Source organism: Cnephaeus nilssonii (assembly GCF_951640355.1).
Source record: "Cnephaeus nilssonii genome assembly, chromosome: 6".
Lineage (NCBI taxonomy): Eukaryota > Metazoa > Chordata > Mammalia > Chiroptera > Vespertilionidae > Cnephaeus > Cnephaeus nilssonii.
This window is the reverse complement of record NC_137077.1, coordinates 47,121,102-47,137,091: the sequence shown is the minus strand read 5'-3', so window position 1 is coordinate 47,137,091 and position 15,990 is coordinate 47,121,102. Positions and strand designations below refer to the sequence as shown.

The following is a 15,990-nucleotide window of genomic DNA, read 5'->3' as shown; positions in this document are numbered from 1 at the left end:
GCCCCACTCCAACATATATACACTTCCAGAAAATGGTGCTATGGACCTTGGGTTCCTGGGAAGCGGTAACCTTTCAGAACGCCCATGGAACTGTCACATCCTCCCTGGCTGCCTTGTTCCAAAAGGTTCATTTAACCACGGCCGAACTAAAATTTTAGTCGTTACTAAAATTCTCTCTTCTCAACAGCCGGAGGTGAGGAGTCGGTTAGTTTTAGATGGAGCACCGATTGGCTTCAAAGATACCGCCTCCTTTTACGGGAAAGCCTATCATCGTTTCTCTACCTATGAGCGGCGGCTCTAGGAGCCTATGAGTTTCGCTTTATGAAAGGAACCCGCCCACTCCTTGTGTCGTCACTCTGTCTCCCGTAATGTACAATGTGGACTGACGCTTCCTTGTAACGAGCTTGGAGGCGGGTGTTTACGTTGAAACCTGACAGAGGCCCGACCTTAAAGGGGAGGGGACAGAGTGGGGACAGGGGCCCTTTAAAACAAGGCGCGCTGGTGCCTGCCCCTTTAAGGGCGGGGCGTCCGGACGTCTGAATCTGGACCTCAGATTACCTACCCCGAGTTTCCGTCGCCGGCTGCGAGGAAAGGCTCCTCGGCTGGGTCCGGGTGCTTGGCGGCGGCGGCTTTATCCCCGCCGGTCCTCCCCGGGCCCGGAGACAGCCCCGCCCCAGTCATGCTGAGCAGAGTATGGAAGCAGCTGACTACGAAGTGCTATCCGTGCGAGAGCAGCTGTTCCACGAGAGGGTCCGCGAATGTATTGTGAGTGTGGGACTCAGGTGGGAAGGTTAGGACCAAAGGGTGTCGCGGGAGAGGGAGCGGTTGGGGTCGGAGTACAGCCACCTGGGCTCAGAGCGCCCTCAGACCCCGTGCGCACCAGGGACGAGCAACGAAAGGCCCCGGCCCAGACAGAAGGACCGGTGCCCCAGCTGGGGAACCACTAGGTCGGATCCTCTGGGTAGCTGCGACATAAACAAAGCCCATCGGTTTCCGTTCCCCCCTTCTCTACGCCCCTCCCCCGCCCAGCACCATAGTTCTGGGCGTGGGTCCCCATGTGTCTGAGAGTTTGGTGAGTCCGCCCGTCTTAGACCCAGAGGGATGGATTTGATTAGGGGAGGGCTTGTTTGCATTTACCTCCCAACTGATGTTTGTTGAAGGGGGACTTTGGTGGGACTCCCACTTTGGAAGAAGGGACTCCTGCTGGTGTGGATTCTACTGGGTAGAGATGGAGAAAAACTAAGCCTCCATCCCCCCCCCCCCCCCCCGTCCCCTTATTGGTGTTTGTTAGGAACCCTGCAAGTGGAGGATCCTAGCTAGCTATCCAAACATTTAGGGATTTCCCCTGTGAGTGGTTCCCCTCAGTGCTCTAGAGAGCACCTGGCTGCCTTCCTCCCTCGCTCAGTGCCACCCAGAAGAGCATCAGCTGAACCCACCACAGCAATGGACTCCTCACTTCTGGGCGGGGTGGGGGTGGGGGGGACACTTGGAGGCGCTAAGGAAGTAAAATCTTCCTCGGCCTGCTTTGAACTCTCATCTCTCTCCTTTCTCCTGAGTCTTCTTCCTCTGAGCTCCCCAGGGTAGCCCTCTCTTCCATGTACTAAATGGAAAGGAAAAGAGAAAGGTTTGAAAGAATAGAAATGCCGAGGCCGGTTTGGCTCGGTGGATAGAGCGTCGGTCTGCGGACTGAAAGGTCCCAGGTTCGATTCCGGTCAAGGGCATGTACATTGGTTGCGGGCACATCCCCGGTGGGGGGTGTGCAGGAGGCAGCTGGTCGATGTTTCTCTCTCATCGATGTTTCTGGCTCTCTATCCCTCTCCCTTCCTCTCTGTAGAAAATCAATAAAATATATTTTAAAAAAAAAGAAAGAAAGAAAGAATAGAAATGTTAGTGAGTGGGCCTATCATTCATTTTTTCTCAGGCTGGGCTCTGGTCTGCCCTGGGCAGCCTCAGATTGGAGGAGGGATAAAGTGAGCCACTACTTAACTGAGTCTGTCCTTATTTATGAGTACTGAAAGGTAGGAAGTTTATTAGTCCATGTGTAGAATGCCATATCTGCTCTCAGAAATCCTTTCTTATGTGTCCCTTAGCGGATAGTCCCACATGGTGGGGTTGGGCATATGTTGAGGCTCATCCAGGCCTTGAGACAGTGTATGGCCAGCGGCCCACATTCTTAGAGAACCGGGAGGGATGAGACCTTGGACAGAGAAGCAGCCTCTTGGATGTCTCCCCCATCCTTTAGTCCCATTAGCTGAGGAATCAGTGCTGGGCAAGGGCAGCCTGAAGGCTTCTGGTAGCTCCTCCATCTGGCACCAATTTTGCTCTAGAGAATGACCTAGCCTCTGCTGGAACTGCGTGTAACTCCAGCATGACCTTTTGAGCCCTCCCACCTTCCTAGCTATTACTTGCGCAAGCCCAGGGTGGAGCACTAGGCTGTAAAAATTCTGCGGTTCCAATCTGAGTGGCTCATTCTACTCAGCTTTCCTAATGTCAAAGGCTACAACTTTGTCCTAGACCCCTGGCTCTCCTGGGGTCTCTATGACTTTGTCCCTCTTTGTATGGATAGCTGTATGCAGATTTCCTGTGGTGTCAGCTCCTCTTGGGGACTGGAGAACCCACAAGACTGATCCTGCCTTCTTGGACTACTTCAAATACAATAATGTCTCTTCTCAAGACTCCCTGTTTATGGATCCAAACTGAGCAGTAGCTTTTCCCCTGAACAATAGCAGCTAACTTGGGGTAGGGTAGGGATGTATGCATGTGCAGGGTAACTTGGTTAAGTCCTGTCTTAACTATCAGTTGGAGGTCCAGTCGCCCAGAGGCATGGGACAGGCCTTGAGACGCCTGGCCCTAGAGTTGGGAAGTCACCTGAGGTAGGGAGCAGGGATTGACTGCCTATAAAGAGGCTGATGCTGACTCTAGAAACTGTAGATATTGGGCTCCAACTAAGTCTTACTCTTAGGGGGAGAGGGTTAAATGAGGCTCTGGTTTGGCCTAGAGCATACCTGATCTTTCAGGGCTCCCGATTGATTTTTAAGAGAGAGAGAGAGAGACAGCAATTTGTTCCACTTATATATTTTTAAATACATTTTTATTGATATCAGAGAGGAAGGGAAATGGGGAGATAGAAACATCAATGATGAGAGAGAATCACTGATCGGCTACCTCCTGCACGCCCCCTACTGGGGGTTGAGCCTGCAACCCAGGCACATGCCCTTGACTGGAATTGAACCCAGGCCCCTTCAGACCGCAGGCGGACCCTCTATCCACTGAGCCAAACCTTGGGCTGCCTGCTGCTTCTTAACCTTTTGCACTCGGATGTCGAGTGTGACTCGACACGGTTAGCATTAGAATAAAGGAATCGAGAAAAAAGCAAGCGAGTGCAAAGGGTTAAAGGCTCCTGTGGCCTTGACTGGAAGGAAGTACCAGGGAGAAAGTACGCAGCCTTGTTTTGGGGAAGTGACCCCATGGAATGAACAGAAAAAGGCCTTTGGGGCTATGGAATGTTCTAAGACTTAGAGTTTCTCATCCCAGTTCATACTCTGCCATAGATCTCAACACTTCTGTTTGCGACACTCTACATCCTCTGCCACATCACCCTGACCCACTTCAAGAAGCCTGCTGAGTTCACTACAGGTACCTGTGACTTCCCTCCCTTCTGCTCGTCCTCTGCTAGTGTTCCTGTTGCCATGGAGCCAGCCTCAGGAGAATGGGTCTATGGTGCCTGCTGGGAAAGGAGAGGTGGCTGTTCTGGCGCCTTTGCCTCTTCTGCCTCCCTACCTCCACAGGCAGGAACAGTGTGGTATAGTGGAAAGTCTAGATAGAAGTGTCTACAACCAATAAAGCCACTGGGCAAGTCCTATAACTTTTCTGGCCCTCAGTTTTATCCTTTCCAAAATGGGCCTAGCAGTCTCTACCCAGTCCATTGTTATTATGTGGACCAAAGAGATGGTTAATATAAAAGTCCTCTGTTAACCTAAAATGGGCAACTGAAAGGTGAATGTTATCATGGGCACAAGCTCTGTCACCTCCTCTCCTAGTGCTCCCACACCCAGGACCAGAGACCTGCGTGACTGCTGGGACCCCAGGACCTGGTGATGGTGGCCTTTCTCTTCCCAATCTGTGCTCAGATTGGAGCTTTCCTTCCTGTAGGCATTGTGTGACAGGGAGCGGGTGGGGGTGGGGGTGGGGGGCGGTCCACACACTTGCCTCAGCCTGTTCAGATTATCCTGTCCTGGCCCTAGCCTTTCTTCCCCTCCATGAGCCCCCCACCCAAGAAGGCAGCTACTCCTCAGTGTAATTCTCTTGGGGACTTTCTCTGTGAATCTCCCCCCCCCCCCCCCCGCCCGACACAAACACACACTCCTTGCATTTCTCTTTGCTGCACCCAGCCACTGATGTAACCAACCTCACAGACCAGTTGTTTATCATATTTTGAGCTTATAAAGAGGAACTTGTGATAGGGAAGGAGGGAAGTGAGGGAGTTTCTAGCCTGTTCTCTCTCCACCTGGGGCCACTGCTACCTTGGCCAGCGAACAGGTTGTGGGGTTCGTAGCATGAGCTCTTCCAGAGCCTCCTGTCCAGCTCTGCCTCTGTGGGCGCAGGCCCTTCTTTCAGGGGGCAGGGACGGGGAAGGAAGGCATGCTGCAACACAGATGGTTCCCTGAGCTGCCCACTGATCTGCTTCTTCCCCATGCCTCTGTCTTTTGTAGTGGATGATGAAGATGCCACAGTCAACAAGATTGCGTAAGTGTCGCTGCCTGAGCGCCTGGCACCAGTTGCCTTTAGAAGCTGAAATCTAGTGAGGCCCTGGAGCTGGCAGAGAGAGTGGGGTGTCACAAAGTAAAGAGAGAGTTTCTGCTTCCACCCTACTTCTGGCTTCTTCCGGCTTTACCCCACCCTGGGGACGCGTGGAAAAGCTGCTCTTCCTGTCTCCCTGGTTAGGCCAGGAGCTCCTGGGATCCTCAAGGCCGGAAACTGTCAGCTGGGGCTTGAGTCACCAGAAATGACTTCAGCTTGGCTTCACCTCCCAGAATCCATTGGGAAGGGAGTAGGGTAGGATGCAGATTAATGAAAATAGCAGGGGATGGGAAAGGTAGAACCCCTGAAGGGGAGGTGTGCTTGAATCTAAGGATGGACCTTATTCACTAGCAAGTATAGAGAAAGATATAGTGATGGCTCCTCTGGGCCAACAGATTATAAGAAGGCAATCATCCCCCCTTGATGGACCAAATAAATAAAAGTGTCCCTTCTTTTCAACTAATGCAGCCCAGCACACAGGCCTTGGCTATGAAGTTGGGTTTTAGCTCCCTTTTCTCCCTTTGTCCTAGAGCTTCATTCAGGGCATAGCCATATGGGGTGACCCTGCTCTTATGTGGGCTGAAGAGGCAAGCTTAGAAATTCACATCTCTGATTAGAGAAGCCAGGCCTCTTAGGTTGGCATTATGCCTGGTGCACCCTACGGGCATGTGTGGGAGGATCACATTCCTGAGGACAGTCTGAGCAAGTGACATGGCAGATGACCAGGCTCCCATAAATGCCTGAGATGTACCCATCCCATGTGCCAAGGCTTCCCTGAAGGTAAGGACTAGGGCTGGGGGGCAGTGAGTGGAGCCCCAGCTGAAGGCTCCTTCCCTGGTCTGTCACTGCTAGTTGGTTCCAAGAGAAACTACAGGTGCCTGCAGGGATGAATGGGGCTTCTTGGACTCAGTGAAGTGTCTGAGCTGAGCAAGGACACTATCTCTTCTCTACCCAGGCTCGAGCTCTGCACCTTTACCCTGGCGGTTTCCCTGGGTGCCGTACTGCTCCTGCCCTTCTCCATCATCAGCAATGAGGTGTTGCTGTCACTGCCTCGGAACTACTACATCCAGTGGCTCAACGGCTCCCTCATCCATGGTGCGTGGCTCCTGGTTACAGCTTGGGATGGCGATAGGGAGCAGAAAGTGTCAGGCAGATACAGACAGCCTGGTACTCATTAGTCATAATCACCCCATCCCCAGCTTCCCGATCACATGATCAGTCCCCAGTGGGTTGGGCCACCCTTTTCTGACCACCTCTGCCTTGCCTTTTTTGCTCTAGGCCTCTGGAACCTCGTTTTTCTCTTCTCCAACCTGTCCCTCATCTTCCTCATGCCCTTTGCATACTTCTTCACTGAGTCTGAGGGCTTCGCTGGCTCCAGAAAGGTGAGTGAGTGATGTATCAATCAATCCAGGCGGGAAACAGAATTCCACTCAGATGTTTCAACTAAAGAGATTTTAATGAAGAAACTATTTATAGAGGTATAGTTAGAATTGAGGAAATCAACAAGGAGTTTGAGGTGCTAGTAACATCAGGAAGTCCTTACCACCATAGGCTTGCAGGAGCAGAGAGAAAAAATAGCTTTTGGAGCTGTTGGTTCTTTCCATTGGGCAAGCTGAACAGGAAAACCAAAGGCAAAGAGCTTGTGTGATGCAGACCTCAGGAGTCAGCCTCCCAGGGCAAAACAAGGATGGGGAAAGGACCCGAGGAGGGAGGTTACAAAGGAAAAATATCAAGATGGGAATGGATATTCCTGTTGTGGGGTAGGAGGACAGAGTGATTTAGCAGAATGAGAGGGAAATGCTTTCCCCTTTCTCCTGAATCCCAGTCCTCTGGCTCCCCTAGCCAGGCTGCCATTCCCAATGTTTCCTTCCTTCCCCACACTGCCGCGACGTTGTTGGCATTTCTCTCCATCCACACCTATTGCCTTCTTCCATAGGGTGTCCTGGGCCGAGTCTACGAGACAGTGGTAATGTTGATGCTCCTCACTCTGCTGGTGCTGGGCATGGTGTGGGTGGCGTCAGCCATTGTGGACAACAACAAGACCAGCAGGGAGTCACTCTATGGTGAGAGGGCCAGCTTCCTTCCCACCCTCCAGGCTGAGTGGTTCTTCAGTTGGCAGATGTTCCCCTTCCTGAATTAACTGTATCCCTCTGAGGTGGAGAAGATTGAGATCATCTAAACCGTTAGACTGGCCCTATCTGGTTTGGCTAAGTGGATAGAGCATTGATCGGCCTGCGGACTGAAGGGGTCCCAGGTTCGATTCTAATTGTGGGCACATGCCCGGGGTTGCAGGCTCGATCTCCAATAGGGGGCGTGCAAGAGGCAACCAGTCAATGATTCTCTCCCATCATTGATGTTTCTATCTCTCTCTCCCTCTCCTCTTATGAATTCAATAAAAAAAATATTTTAAATACATACATACATACATACATAAATAAATAAACCGTTAGACTGAAGTTTCGAAATGATGGACTTCAGGCCAAATCCAACCTGCAGAAATGTTCCATTGGGCCCATGCAATGATTTAAAAACATACGAGTCAGTTGCTATATATATGTTAAAGTTGGGAGGTTTCACATTAATATCCAGATCTCTGGCTTTGCTTGACAAGGTTGAGGATCTGGCCACACTAGTCCTTGGTGACTGGGACAGTATAACAGTTGTGCCCTTTAGGTAGGGCTTAGGATCTCCAGTTTGCTATAGTCCCTGCCACTCCCTCTTCTGTGGCACAGGCCAGCTTTCCTAATTTGCATTACTTGCCTAACCTCTTTACGTTTTGTATTGTCTCTGAGGCCTGTCGTTCCAATAAGCAGGAAAGAGATGAGCTGACTGTACTGCTTTTTTTACCCTTAGACTTCTGGGAGTACTACCTCCCCTACCTCTATTCCTGCATTTCCTTCCTTGGGGTCCTGCTGCTCCTGGGTGAGTGTTCAGGGCCTGGGAGATAATGGGTAAGGTCCTTGGATCGGAGCCACAAGGGTGGAAGGAGAGGGAATGGAGGGGAGGTTAGGGGGAATGATGGAGAGAAGGGTCTATCAGGTGACTGGCTTCTGTCTCCACAGTGTGTACTCCGCTAGGTCTCGCACGCATGTTCTCAGTTACTGGGAAGCTGCTGGTCAAGCCGCGGGTATGTAGTTCTCCTTGCCTTTTGATCCTGTGAGGTGAGCTTCCTGCCAAGCTGGAGCCAAAAAACAAAGCAACCCTATGATTGTGTGGTACATACCTTGCAGAGGGCCACTGCCTTTGTTGGCTCCTGTATCCTCCACCCCCATCATCTGGAGCTGGTTACCAGACATACAAAGCAGAACGCAAGGCAGTCAGGAGGGATGGATAAGTTGCTGACCCCAGGGTAGTGAATGAGGGGTAGAGGAAGGAATGGGACGATAAAGCCCTGGGATAAATAGGGTGCTCCTGGGGCCCTTGGGATCTGGGAGCCCCTGACTATTAGACCCTCCGTTTCCCCTGCTCCCAGGTGCTAGAAGACCTGGAGGAGCAGCTGTACTGCTCAGCCTTTGAAGAAGCAGCTTTGACCCGCAGGATTTGCAGTGAGTTGCAATTCTTCCCGGGTGGGATGATAGGCTTGGCTTGGGCAGGGGCAGCACCATCTTCTCTGCCCTCAGATCCCACCTCCTGCTGGCTGCCTTTGGACATGGAGCTGCTGCACAGACAGGTGCTGGCTCTGCAGACACAGAGGGTCCTACTGGGTATGTGAGTTAGTAGGGATGGAATACCTGGCTTTCCGAAAGAATAGCCTCTTGTTCCAAGCCCGTGCTAACAGCTTCCCATCCTTGCACAGAGAAGCGGTGGAAGGCTTCAGCCTGGCAGCGGAACCTGGGTTATCCCCTGGCCATGCTGTGCTTGCTGTTATTGACGGTGGGTATACCATCCTTGATGGGGGTGGCGAGTAGTAGGCCCTTGAGAACTTTATGCCTTTTGAGGGAAGAGGGAGGAGATTCAGGGACCTGGTTATCTTCAATCATAGTAGTTACCTCTTACTGAGTGTCTATTTTGTGTCCTGCCCTGTGTTGAGCACATCAATCCAAATTTTGTAAATGAAGAAACAGAGAAGTTAAGGAGTTTACCCAAGGCCTCACAGGGCCACTGAGTAGTTAAACAGGTTTGCTGTGGGTGAAAATAAGGGTTGAAATTCAGTCTGTCCCCCAACTTGCCACAACCTGGACTTGGGAATAAGTCTTATCAATCTGGGGGAAAATCCATTTTTCTATTTAGTTTTTTTGCAATTCTTCCACCTGGAGAGGGTATCTATACTAATAAAAGGGTAATATGCTAATTAGACCGGACATCTTCCTGACGTCTTTCCGGACAAAGCCACGGTGGTGGGGGCTGAGGCAGAGGCAGTTAGGGGCGATCAGGCCAGCAGGGGGGAGCAGTTAAGGGGCAATCAGGCCTGCAGGCAGAGGTGGTTAGGGGTGATCAGGCAGGCAGGCAGGCAAGCGGTTAGAAGCCAGCAGTCCCGGATTGCAACACTGCTGGTTGGACATCCCCCAAGGGATCCTGGATTGGATAGGGTGCAGGCCAGGCTGAGGGGACACCGCCACCCCCCACCCCCGTGCATGAATTTCGTGCACCGGGCCTCTAGTATCTTATAATACCCTCATAGTGCTCTGTTACTAGCATCAGCCTTGAGGAGGTCCCATACAGTGCTTGGAAACTGAAAATGTTGGAGCAGTTTTTATTTAATTAAAAGCATTTAATTAAATGCTTTTTTATTTATTTTTATTTTTAAGTATATTTTTATTAATTTCAGAGAGGAAGGGAGAGGGAGAGAGAGAGAGAAACATCAATGATGAGAGATAATCATTGATCAGCTGCCTCCTGCATGCCCCCTACTGGGGATCAAGCCTGCACCCAGGGCATGTGCCCTTGACCAGAATCAAACCCAGGACCCTTGAGTCCACAGGCCGATACTATATCCACTGAGCCAAACCAGCTAGGGCTGCTTTTTTTTTTTTTTTAATAAAATTTGTTTTATTGATTGATTTGGGAGGGGGTGAAGGGAGGGGACAGAGAAAGAGAAACATCAATTTGTTGTTCTACTTATTTATGCATTCATTATTGGTTTATTCTTGTGTGTGCCATGACCAGGGATTGAACCCACAACCTTAGCGTATCAGGATGACGCTCTAACCAACTGAGCACCCGGCCAGGGCAGAGTGTCTGCTCTTAACATGTAACTCTGGATACTGCTGTGGGTGGGGGCATGAATGAGAATCTGTGACCTTGCCTCACACAGGGCCTATCCGTGCTCATTGTGGCCTTCCACATCCTGGAGCTGCTCATCGATGAGGCTGCCATGCCCCGGGGCATGCAGGTACTGGGCTGCCCTCCCACCATATCTTTTGGGGAGGACCTAAGAAAAGCTGGGGTGAGGGGGAAGAAACAGGCCAGAGGGAAGCCTGGGTGCTGGGTGGTGTTGATTGTGGAGAGTGCTCCACTGTGATACCACTTCATTTCTCAGGGTGCCTCCTTGGGCCAGGTCTCCTTCTCCAAGCTGGGCTCCTTTGGTGCTGTCATTCAGGTTGTACTCATCTTGTATCCTTCTGGAAACCCACTATTTCTTCTGTCTTCTGAATGTCTCCTTTGGGGCTCTGGGCAGACTTGTAGTAGGACTGATGGGAAGGGGGCAAGTAAGTCTTCACCAACCTGAGGTTCAGAAATAAAGAAAAGACTTGATTTTGAAAGGAGGGCTGGGGGAAAGGGGCGTATTCCCTTTGAAATGAGGCATTAATCCTTGGGAGCTGGCCAGTTCTTCCCTAACTCCAGTGGCAGTTATCTGATGGTGTCCTCGATCGTGGGATTCTACAGTTCTCCACTCTTCCGGGGCCTGCGGCCCAGATGGCATGACACAGCCATGACACAGGTAGTTGGGTAGGAGTAGAGGATGTATCCCGGAAACATGCATGGGGACTAGATCCTGGTAGCTCTGCTACCTCATTTCCCCTTTCCTTACTCCTATCCAGATAATCGGGAACTGTGTCTGTCTCCTGGTCCTAAGCTCAGCACTTCCTGTCTTCTCTCGAACCCTGGGTAAGTAGCAAAAGGAGATAAGGGGCCCTAACCGGTTTGGCTCAGTGGATAGAGCGTCGGCCTTCGGACTCAAGGGTCTAGGTTCGATTCCAGTCAAGGGCATGTACCTTGGTTGCGGGCACATCCCCAGTGGGGGGTGTGCAGGAGGCAGCTGATTGATGTTTCTCTCTCATCAATGTTTCTAACTCTCTCTCCCTCTCTCTTCCTCTCTGTAAAAAATCAATAAAATAAAATAAAAAGGAGATAAGGGAATTGGCTTCTTTTTAGTACCTACTGGTGCTAAGCAGACACTTTATGTACATGTTCTCCCTAAATCCCACAACAAACTTATAATAAAGTATAATGCCCATGATACAGATCGAGAAACAGGTTCTGTGAAATGCTTGTGCTGAGTTTCAGAGTAGTGTTGCTTCAAAGCTCATACTTTTCCATTACATCACATAGCCTTCCCCATTTACTTCTGTTTTTTTTATTAAAAAGTACACTTTTCCCTAAATCTTCCTTTGGGCTGGATCATCTAATAAACTTTCTCATTTTCTTCTTTTATTATTGATTTTAGAGAGAGAGAGAAACATCGATTTGTTGTTCCCCTTATTTGTGCATTCATTGGTTTATTCTTATTTGTTCCCTGACTGGGATTGAATCACAATCTTGGCATATTGGGACAACACTCTAACTAACTGAGCTCCCGGTCAGGGCTAAATATTTTTATTTTAAAGATGAAATACAGAGAAGCTAATTAATTTGCCCAATTTTATAGCTAGTTTGAGGCAAGGCCAAGTCTGGCTAGAACCCTTGTCTCCTTAATCCCAGTCCAGCGCTTTTTGCACATACCAGGGCATCAGATAATACACTCAGTCCTTCTCCTATCTTTAGAACTATGATCTAGAATTACCTGGTAGAAATTTTTTAAAAATGTAACTAGTTTACTCCAGGGTAGTATGAGAGTTGCATAGGTAACCCCCCGCCACTACATCATTTTCCATATATCATACATGGTTTAAACTAGTTCTATTTGAACACACTCTCTTGAGCATGCCTGTGCCCCCTTTTTTCAGGTGTGTACTTTTGCTTTCTTTCTCCTAAGCTCCAAGGGTCCCCAAGAGATTTGCAACCAGGAGAGCAGTGGGCAGCAGCAGCTTATCCCAGGCTAACCCCCTGAACCTGTCTCCAAGAACTCTCCTTTGGCCTCTGTAACTTCCTTTCCTGAGTCCACGCAGCCCAGCGTGACTCACTTCTGTTACTTTGACGTCCTTTCCCAAGTCTAGGCAGCCCAGCCTAGGCTCCCTCCTGTTGTTGTGATCTTGTCTCTTCTATTTTAAGTCTTTCCTGTTTTTCACTGTCCCCAGCTTTTTATATATCTATTATATAATGATGTTTTGTTTTACCTTATTAATTGAATTTATTGGGGTGACATTAGTTAATCAGATTATATAGGTTTCAGATGTATAATTCTATAACACATCTGTATATTGTATTGTGTGTTCACTACCCCAAGTCAAATCTCCTTCCATTACCATTTATTCCCCCATACCCTCTTCTACCTCCCCCAACCCCTGTCTGTCCCCAGCTTTAATAAATGTACTCTCAAAATCAAAAATCAAAAAAATTAATTAGTTCTATTTGGTTCTTAAGTCCATACTCTTTCCCCTGTAGCATTTATACTTAAACCATGAGGATTTAGTAGTACACTAGGCTTGTAGGTCCATCAATTAGTTCCTTTCGGTTGAAGTTAAGTGGGGGAGGGCCCCAGAAATCTTATTTGTGATGATATTTTATTAAAGGCTCAGCAAGGGTTAAAATACTCCTGGCACATATAGTGAGTGCTTTATGTGTGTTAATTCTTATAGTCCCATTATTTCCTCTGCTTTATAGTTGAGGAAACTGAGGCACAGATATTTAAGGAATTTGCCCCAAATCACACAATTAGTTGAGGTGGATTTGGGATATGAACCATAGCAGTCTGATCAGAGTCAGAGCTCTTAGCCTCCACACAGCTCTACCTATTAAAAAAAATACTAGGGACTAGCTTATAAGTTCCTGACCCAGGAACAACTGGTGGGCCCAGGTAGCTCCTTGGGATATCTGAAGCCAGAGGGGACCCCATCAGAGAACATGCCAAACTCTGGCAGGGAAGTTGGAGCAAGCTTAGCTGCTGACTCTTTATAGCCCTGAACTCCTCTGAGACAGAGCTTGGGATGTAGGAATAATTAATACTAGGAGAGGCCAGGGTTAATATCCAAAATATATAAGGAACTCATACAACTTAACAAAAGGAAGACAAACAATCCAATTAAAAAATAGGCAAAGGACATACAGATGGCCAAGAGACATGAAAAAATGCTCAAAGTCACTAATTACCCTGAGAGATGCAAATCAAAATGACAGTGAGGTACCATTTCACACCTGTCAGAATGGCTACCATCAACAAACCAACAAATAACAAGTGCTGGTGAGGACATGGAGAAAAGGGAACCCTAGTACACTGCTGGTGGGAATGCAGACTGGTGCAACCATTATGGAAAACAGTATGGAGTTTCCTCAAAAAATTAAATATGGAACCACCATTTGACCCAGTGATCCCACTTCTAGGAATATATCCTAAGAAACCTGAAGCACCAATCAGAAAGAATGTATGCACCCCTATGTTCATAGCAGCACAATTTATAATAGCTAAGATCTGGAAATAGCCCAAGTGCCCATCAGTAGATGAGTGGATAAAAAAGCTGTGGTACATTTATACCATGGAATACTATGTAGCAGTAAAAAAGAAGAATCTCTCACCCTTTGAGACAGGATGGAGGAACCTGGAGAGTATCATGCTAAGTGAAATAAGTCAGAGAAAGACAAGTATCACATGACCACACTCATATGTGGAATCTAAGTAACAAAATGAACTGGACCCAGGGACATGGAAGCATGGAACAGAGTGCAGAATCCCAGAGGGAAGGCGGGGGAGGGTGGGTGGGACCTTGAATGCATAACCCATGGACACAGACAAAAGGGTGCTGAGGACCTGGGGCGGGGAGGAAGGGGATGGGGGTGGGCTGGAGGGGGTAAATGGGGGGAGGGGGACATATATAATACTATCAACAATAAAGAATTATTTTTTAAAATAAAAATAATTACAAAATAAAATCCCTCCCCCCTCAAATAATAGGAGAGGCCAATTTATCAGTTGCAGTGTTGAAATATGGCCACCAGGAGGCAGCAGAAAGCTGGGCTCTGAGCCAGGGAGGGGCTGGGATGCCCACCTTCCATCCTGGTCTTTGTACTTCAGGACTCACTCGCTTTGACCTGCTGGGTGATTTTGGACGCTTCAACTGGCTGGGCAATTTTTACATCGTGTTCCTCTACAATGCAACCTTTGCGGGCCTCACCACTCTCTGTCTGGTGAAGACCTTCACCGCAGCTGTTCGGGCAGAGCTGATCCGGGCTTTTGGTGAGAGGGAGTGGGAGTCACAGGCTGGTGGGGTGGAGCCCTCTGGAACAGTGGTCTTTCCAGCAGGGGAGATGGCAGGCTTTCTGCTTTACTTGTAACCTGCTTCGTCCATCCATTTTGTGGTTGGTTGTCTTATCCCAGAGGTCTGGACATATGTCCTACTTTTGACTGCCCGCCTTCCCTCTTTTCCAGGACTGGACAGACTGCCATTGCCTGTCTCTGGTTTCCCCAGGGCATCTAGGAAGACCCAACACCAGTGACCTCCAGTTGGGGGTGAGAGGGAAAAAACTGGACACTGCCATCTGCTACCCAGTCCTGAAGCAACACCAGGAGTGGGTGATCCTTAGGACCTGGAATCTGAGAGGGGTGGGTGGCAGAGGGGAACTGAGCCATCTGCACTGTTGCATAATCTGAGCCAGAGTTTGGGACCAGGCCCCCTTGTTTTTCTAGATTTAACTGTGGACCTTAGCATGGGGTAGGGCTGGGTGACCCGGGTCTGGCTCCTGGTCCCAAATCCGTTAACACATCAATCTGCCTCACTGCTATTCCAGGCCATGCCTGTAGCCATGTTTACATGATTTGATGTGCAATAGGGTTGGGTGGGGACAGGGGAGGGACTGAGCAGGGGCAGACGTGGGGGGCAGATTGTCTCCCTTTGCCTCTGGTCCAGAAGAACCTAAGCACTGTGTTTTCCTGGAGGGACTTCGGACCACCAGAGAGGTGAGGGTGTGGGAAAGAAAAGGCCACAACCATCAGCAATAAAGTTGATCCCAAGGTTTGCTTTGGTTTTTTTAAAAGGCTCTCTCTGTGTTTATTTGAATAGCCTTGCTCTCCTCCCAAGTCCTGAGTCTATCAACTGAGAGAAACAGAATGGTCCTGTCCACCATCCTTTCCCTTCCCCTCCATCTGCATTCTTAGTGTTCTTTGAGGACTTGGGTCTGGTGTTAGGCCACACAATTCGGCAGTTGGGAGCTCCTCTGCCTTAGCCTTGTCTAAAGTTGACTGGTCCCCTGACTCTCCTTATACTCATGACCTTGTTTCTGTGCCTTGGTTATTGGGGGAAGGTAGGCATGGGTGTAGGAATAGGATAAGACCCCCTTGTATACACACACACACACACATACACACACACACACACACACTCAGTCCTGTCCTCCCGATTTGACTGTTGGATGTGGAGTAAAAGAAGTGGCTAGCTAACAAAGGTTTGTGATCTACCTCAGAGAAGAACCCAACTCCATCTTTTCAGAGGCTATCAGTGCCTTAAGTACTATGCAAGCCCCCTGCTATGTTGGGGCTAGGGACAAAGTTTCTGCTCAGGGTTATGTATATGTTGCATTGTACAACATTTAGGGGCACCATTCACCTCATAGGCAATGTATAGTTATTATGACTATTTTCTTGCAAATATGGCAGGTGTATTGAGGAAGGGGTGCTTTTTATCTAATGTACACAAAGGTGCTGTAAGTGCTAGCTATGGAGCTGCCTGAGGGGTGAATATGGAATACAAAAACAACCCCCCCCCAAAAAAAAAAAAAACAACTCACCAAAAACAGTGTAGTTGCCATGCCATGAATATTTGCTGAGCACTCTACTATAGGCCAGGCACTTAACCATGGGGTTACATGAAAAATAAGTTTGTGCTTAATTGCTTTGTCTAGTAGGGGTGACATAATTCTAACACTGATCCACAATAAATG

The 15,990-nt window shown here is 49.0% G+C and overlaps 1 protein-coding gene across 4 annotated transcripts; it reads left to right on the top strand.

Moving 5' to 3' along the window:
- The first annotated feature begins 524 nt into the window (after positions 1-524).
- LMBR1L (limb development membrane protein 1 like) lies at positions 525-15,040 on the top strand. 4 transcript variants are annotated; one of them, XM_079774462.1, is made up of 18 exons: positions 525-765; positions 3,552-3,636; positions 4,041-4,148; positions 4,713-4,746; positions 5,756-5,895; positions 6,079-6,182; positions 6,737-6,863; positions 7,654-7,722; positions 7,863-7,927; positions 8,273-8,345; positions 8,421-8,504; positions 8,597-8,673; positions 10,055-10,132; positions 10,280-10,353; positions 10,591-10,681; positions 10,782-10,848; positions 14,129-14,290; positions 14,483-15,037. In XM_079774462.1, the coding sequence occupies exons 1-18, from the start codon at positions 694-696 to the stop codon at positions 14,548-14,550; spliced, it is 1,578 nt and encodes a 525-aa protein (XP_079630588.1). In that variant the 5' UTR covers positions 525-693; the 3' UTR covers positions 14,551-15,037. The 4 variants fall into 4 exon arrangements, with proteins under 4 accessions (XP_079630588.1, XP_079630587.1, XP_079630590.1 ...); XM_079774461.1 differs by having other exon boundaries at positions 8,273-8,504; positions 14,483-15,040; XM_079774464.1 differs by lacking the exon at positions 4,041-4,148 and having other exon boundaries at positions 14,483-15,034.
- The last annotated feature ends 950 nt before the right edge of the window (positions 15,041-15,990 follow it).

Bases quoted from the DNA above. Each gene is read 5' to 3' on its own strand.
- LMBR1L (XM_079774461.1), top strand. From the start codon at position 694: ATGGAAGCAGCTGACTACGAAGTGCTATCCGTGCGAGAGCAGCTGTTC. The intron at 766-3,551 runs GTGAGTGTGGGA...ACTCTGCCATAG, and splicing joins AGAGGGTCCGCGAATGTATT to ATCTCAACACTTCTGTTTGC. The intron at 4,747-5,755 runs GTAAGTGTCGCT...TTCTCTACCCAG, and splicing joins GCCACAGTCAACAAGATTGC to GCTCGAGCTCTGCACCTTTA.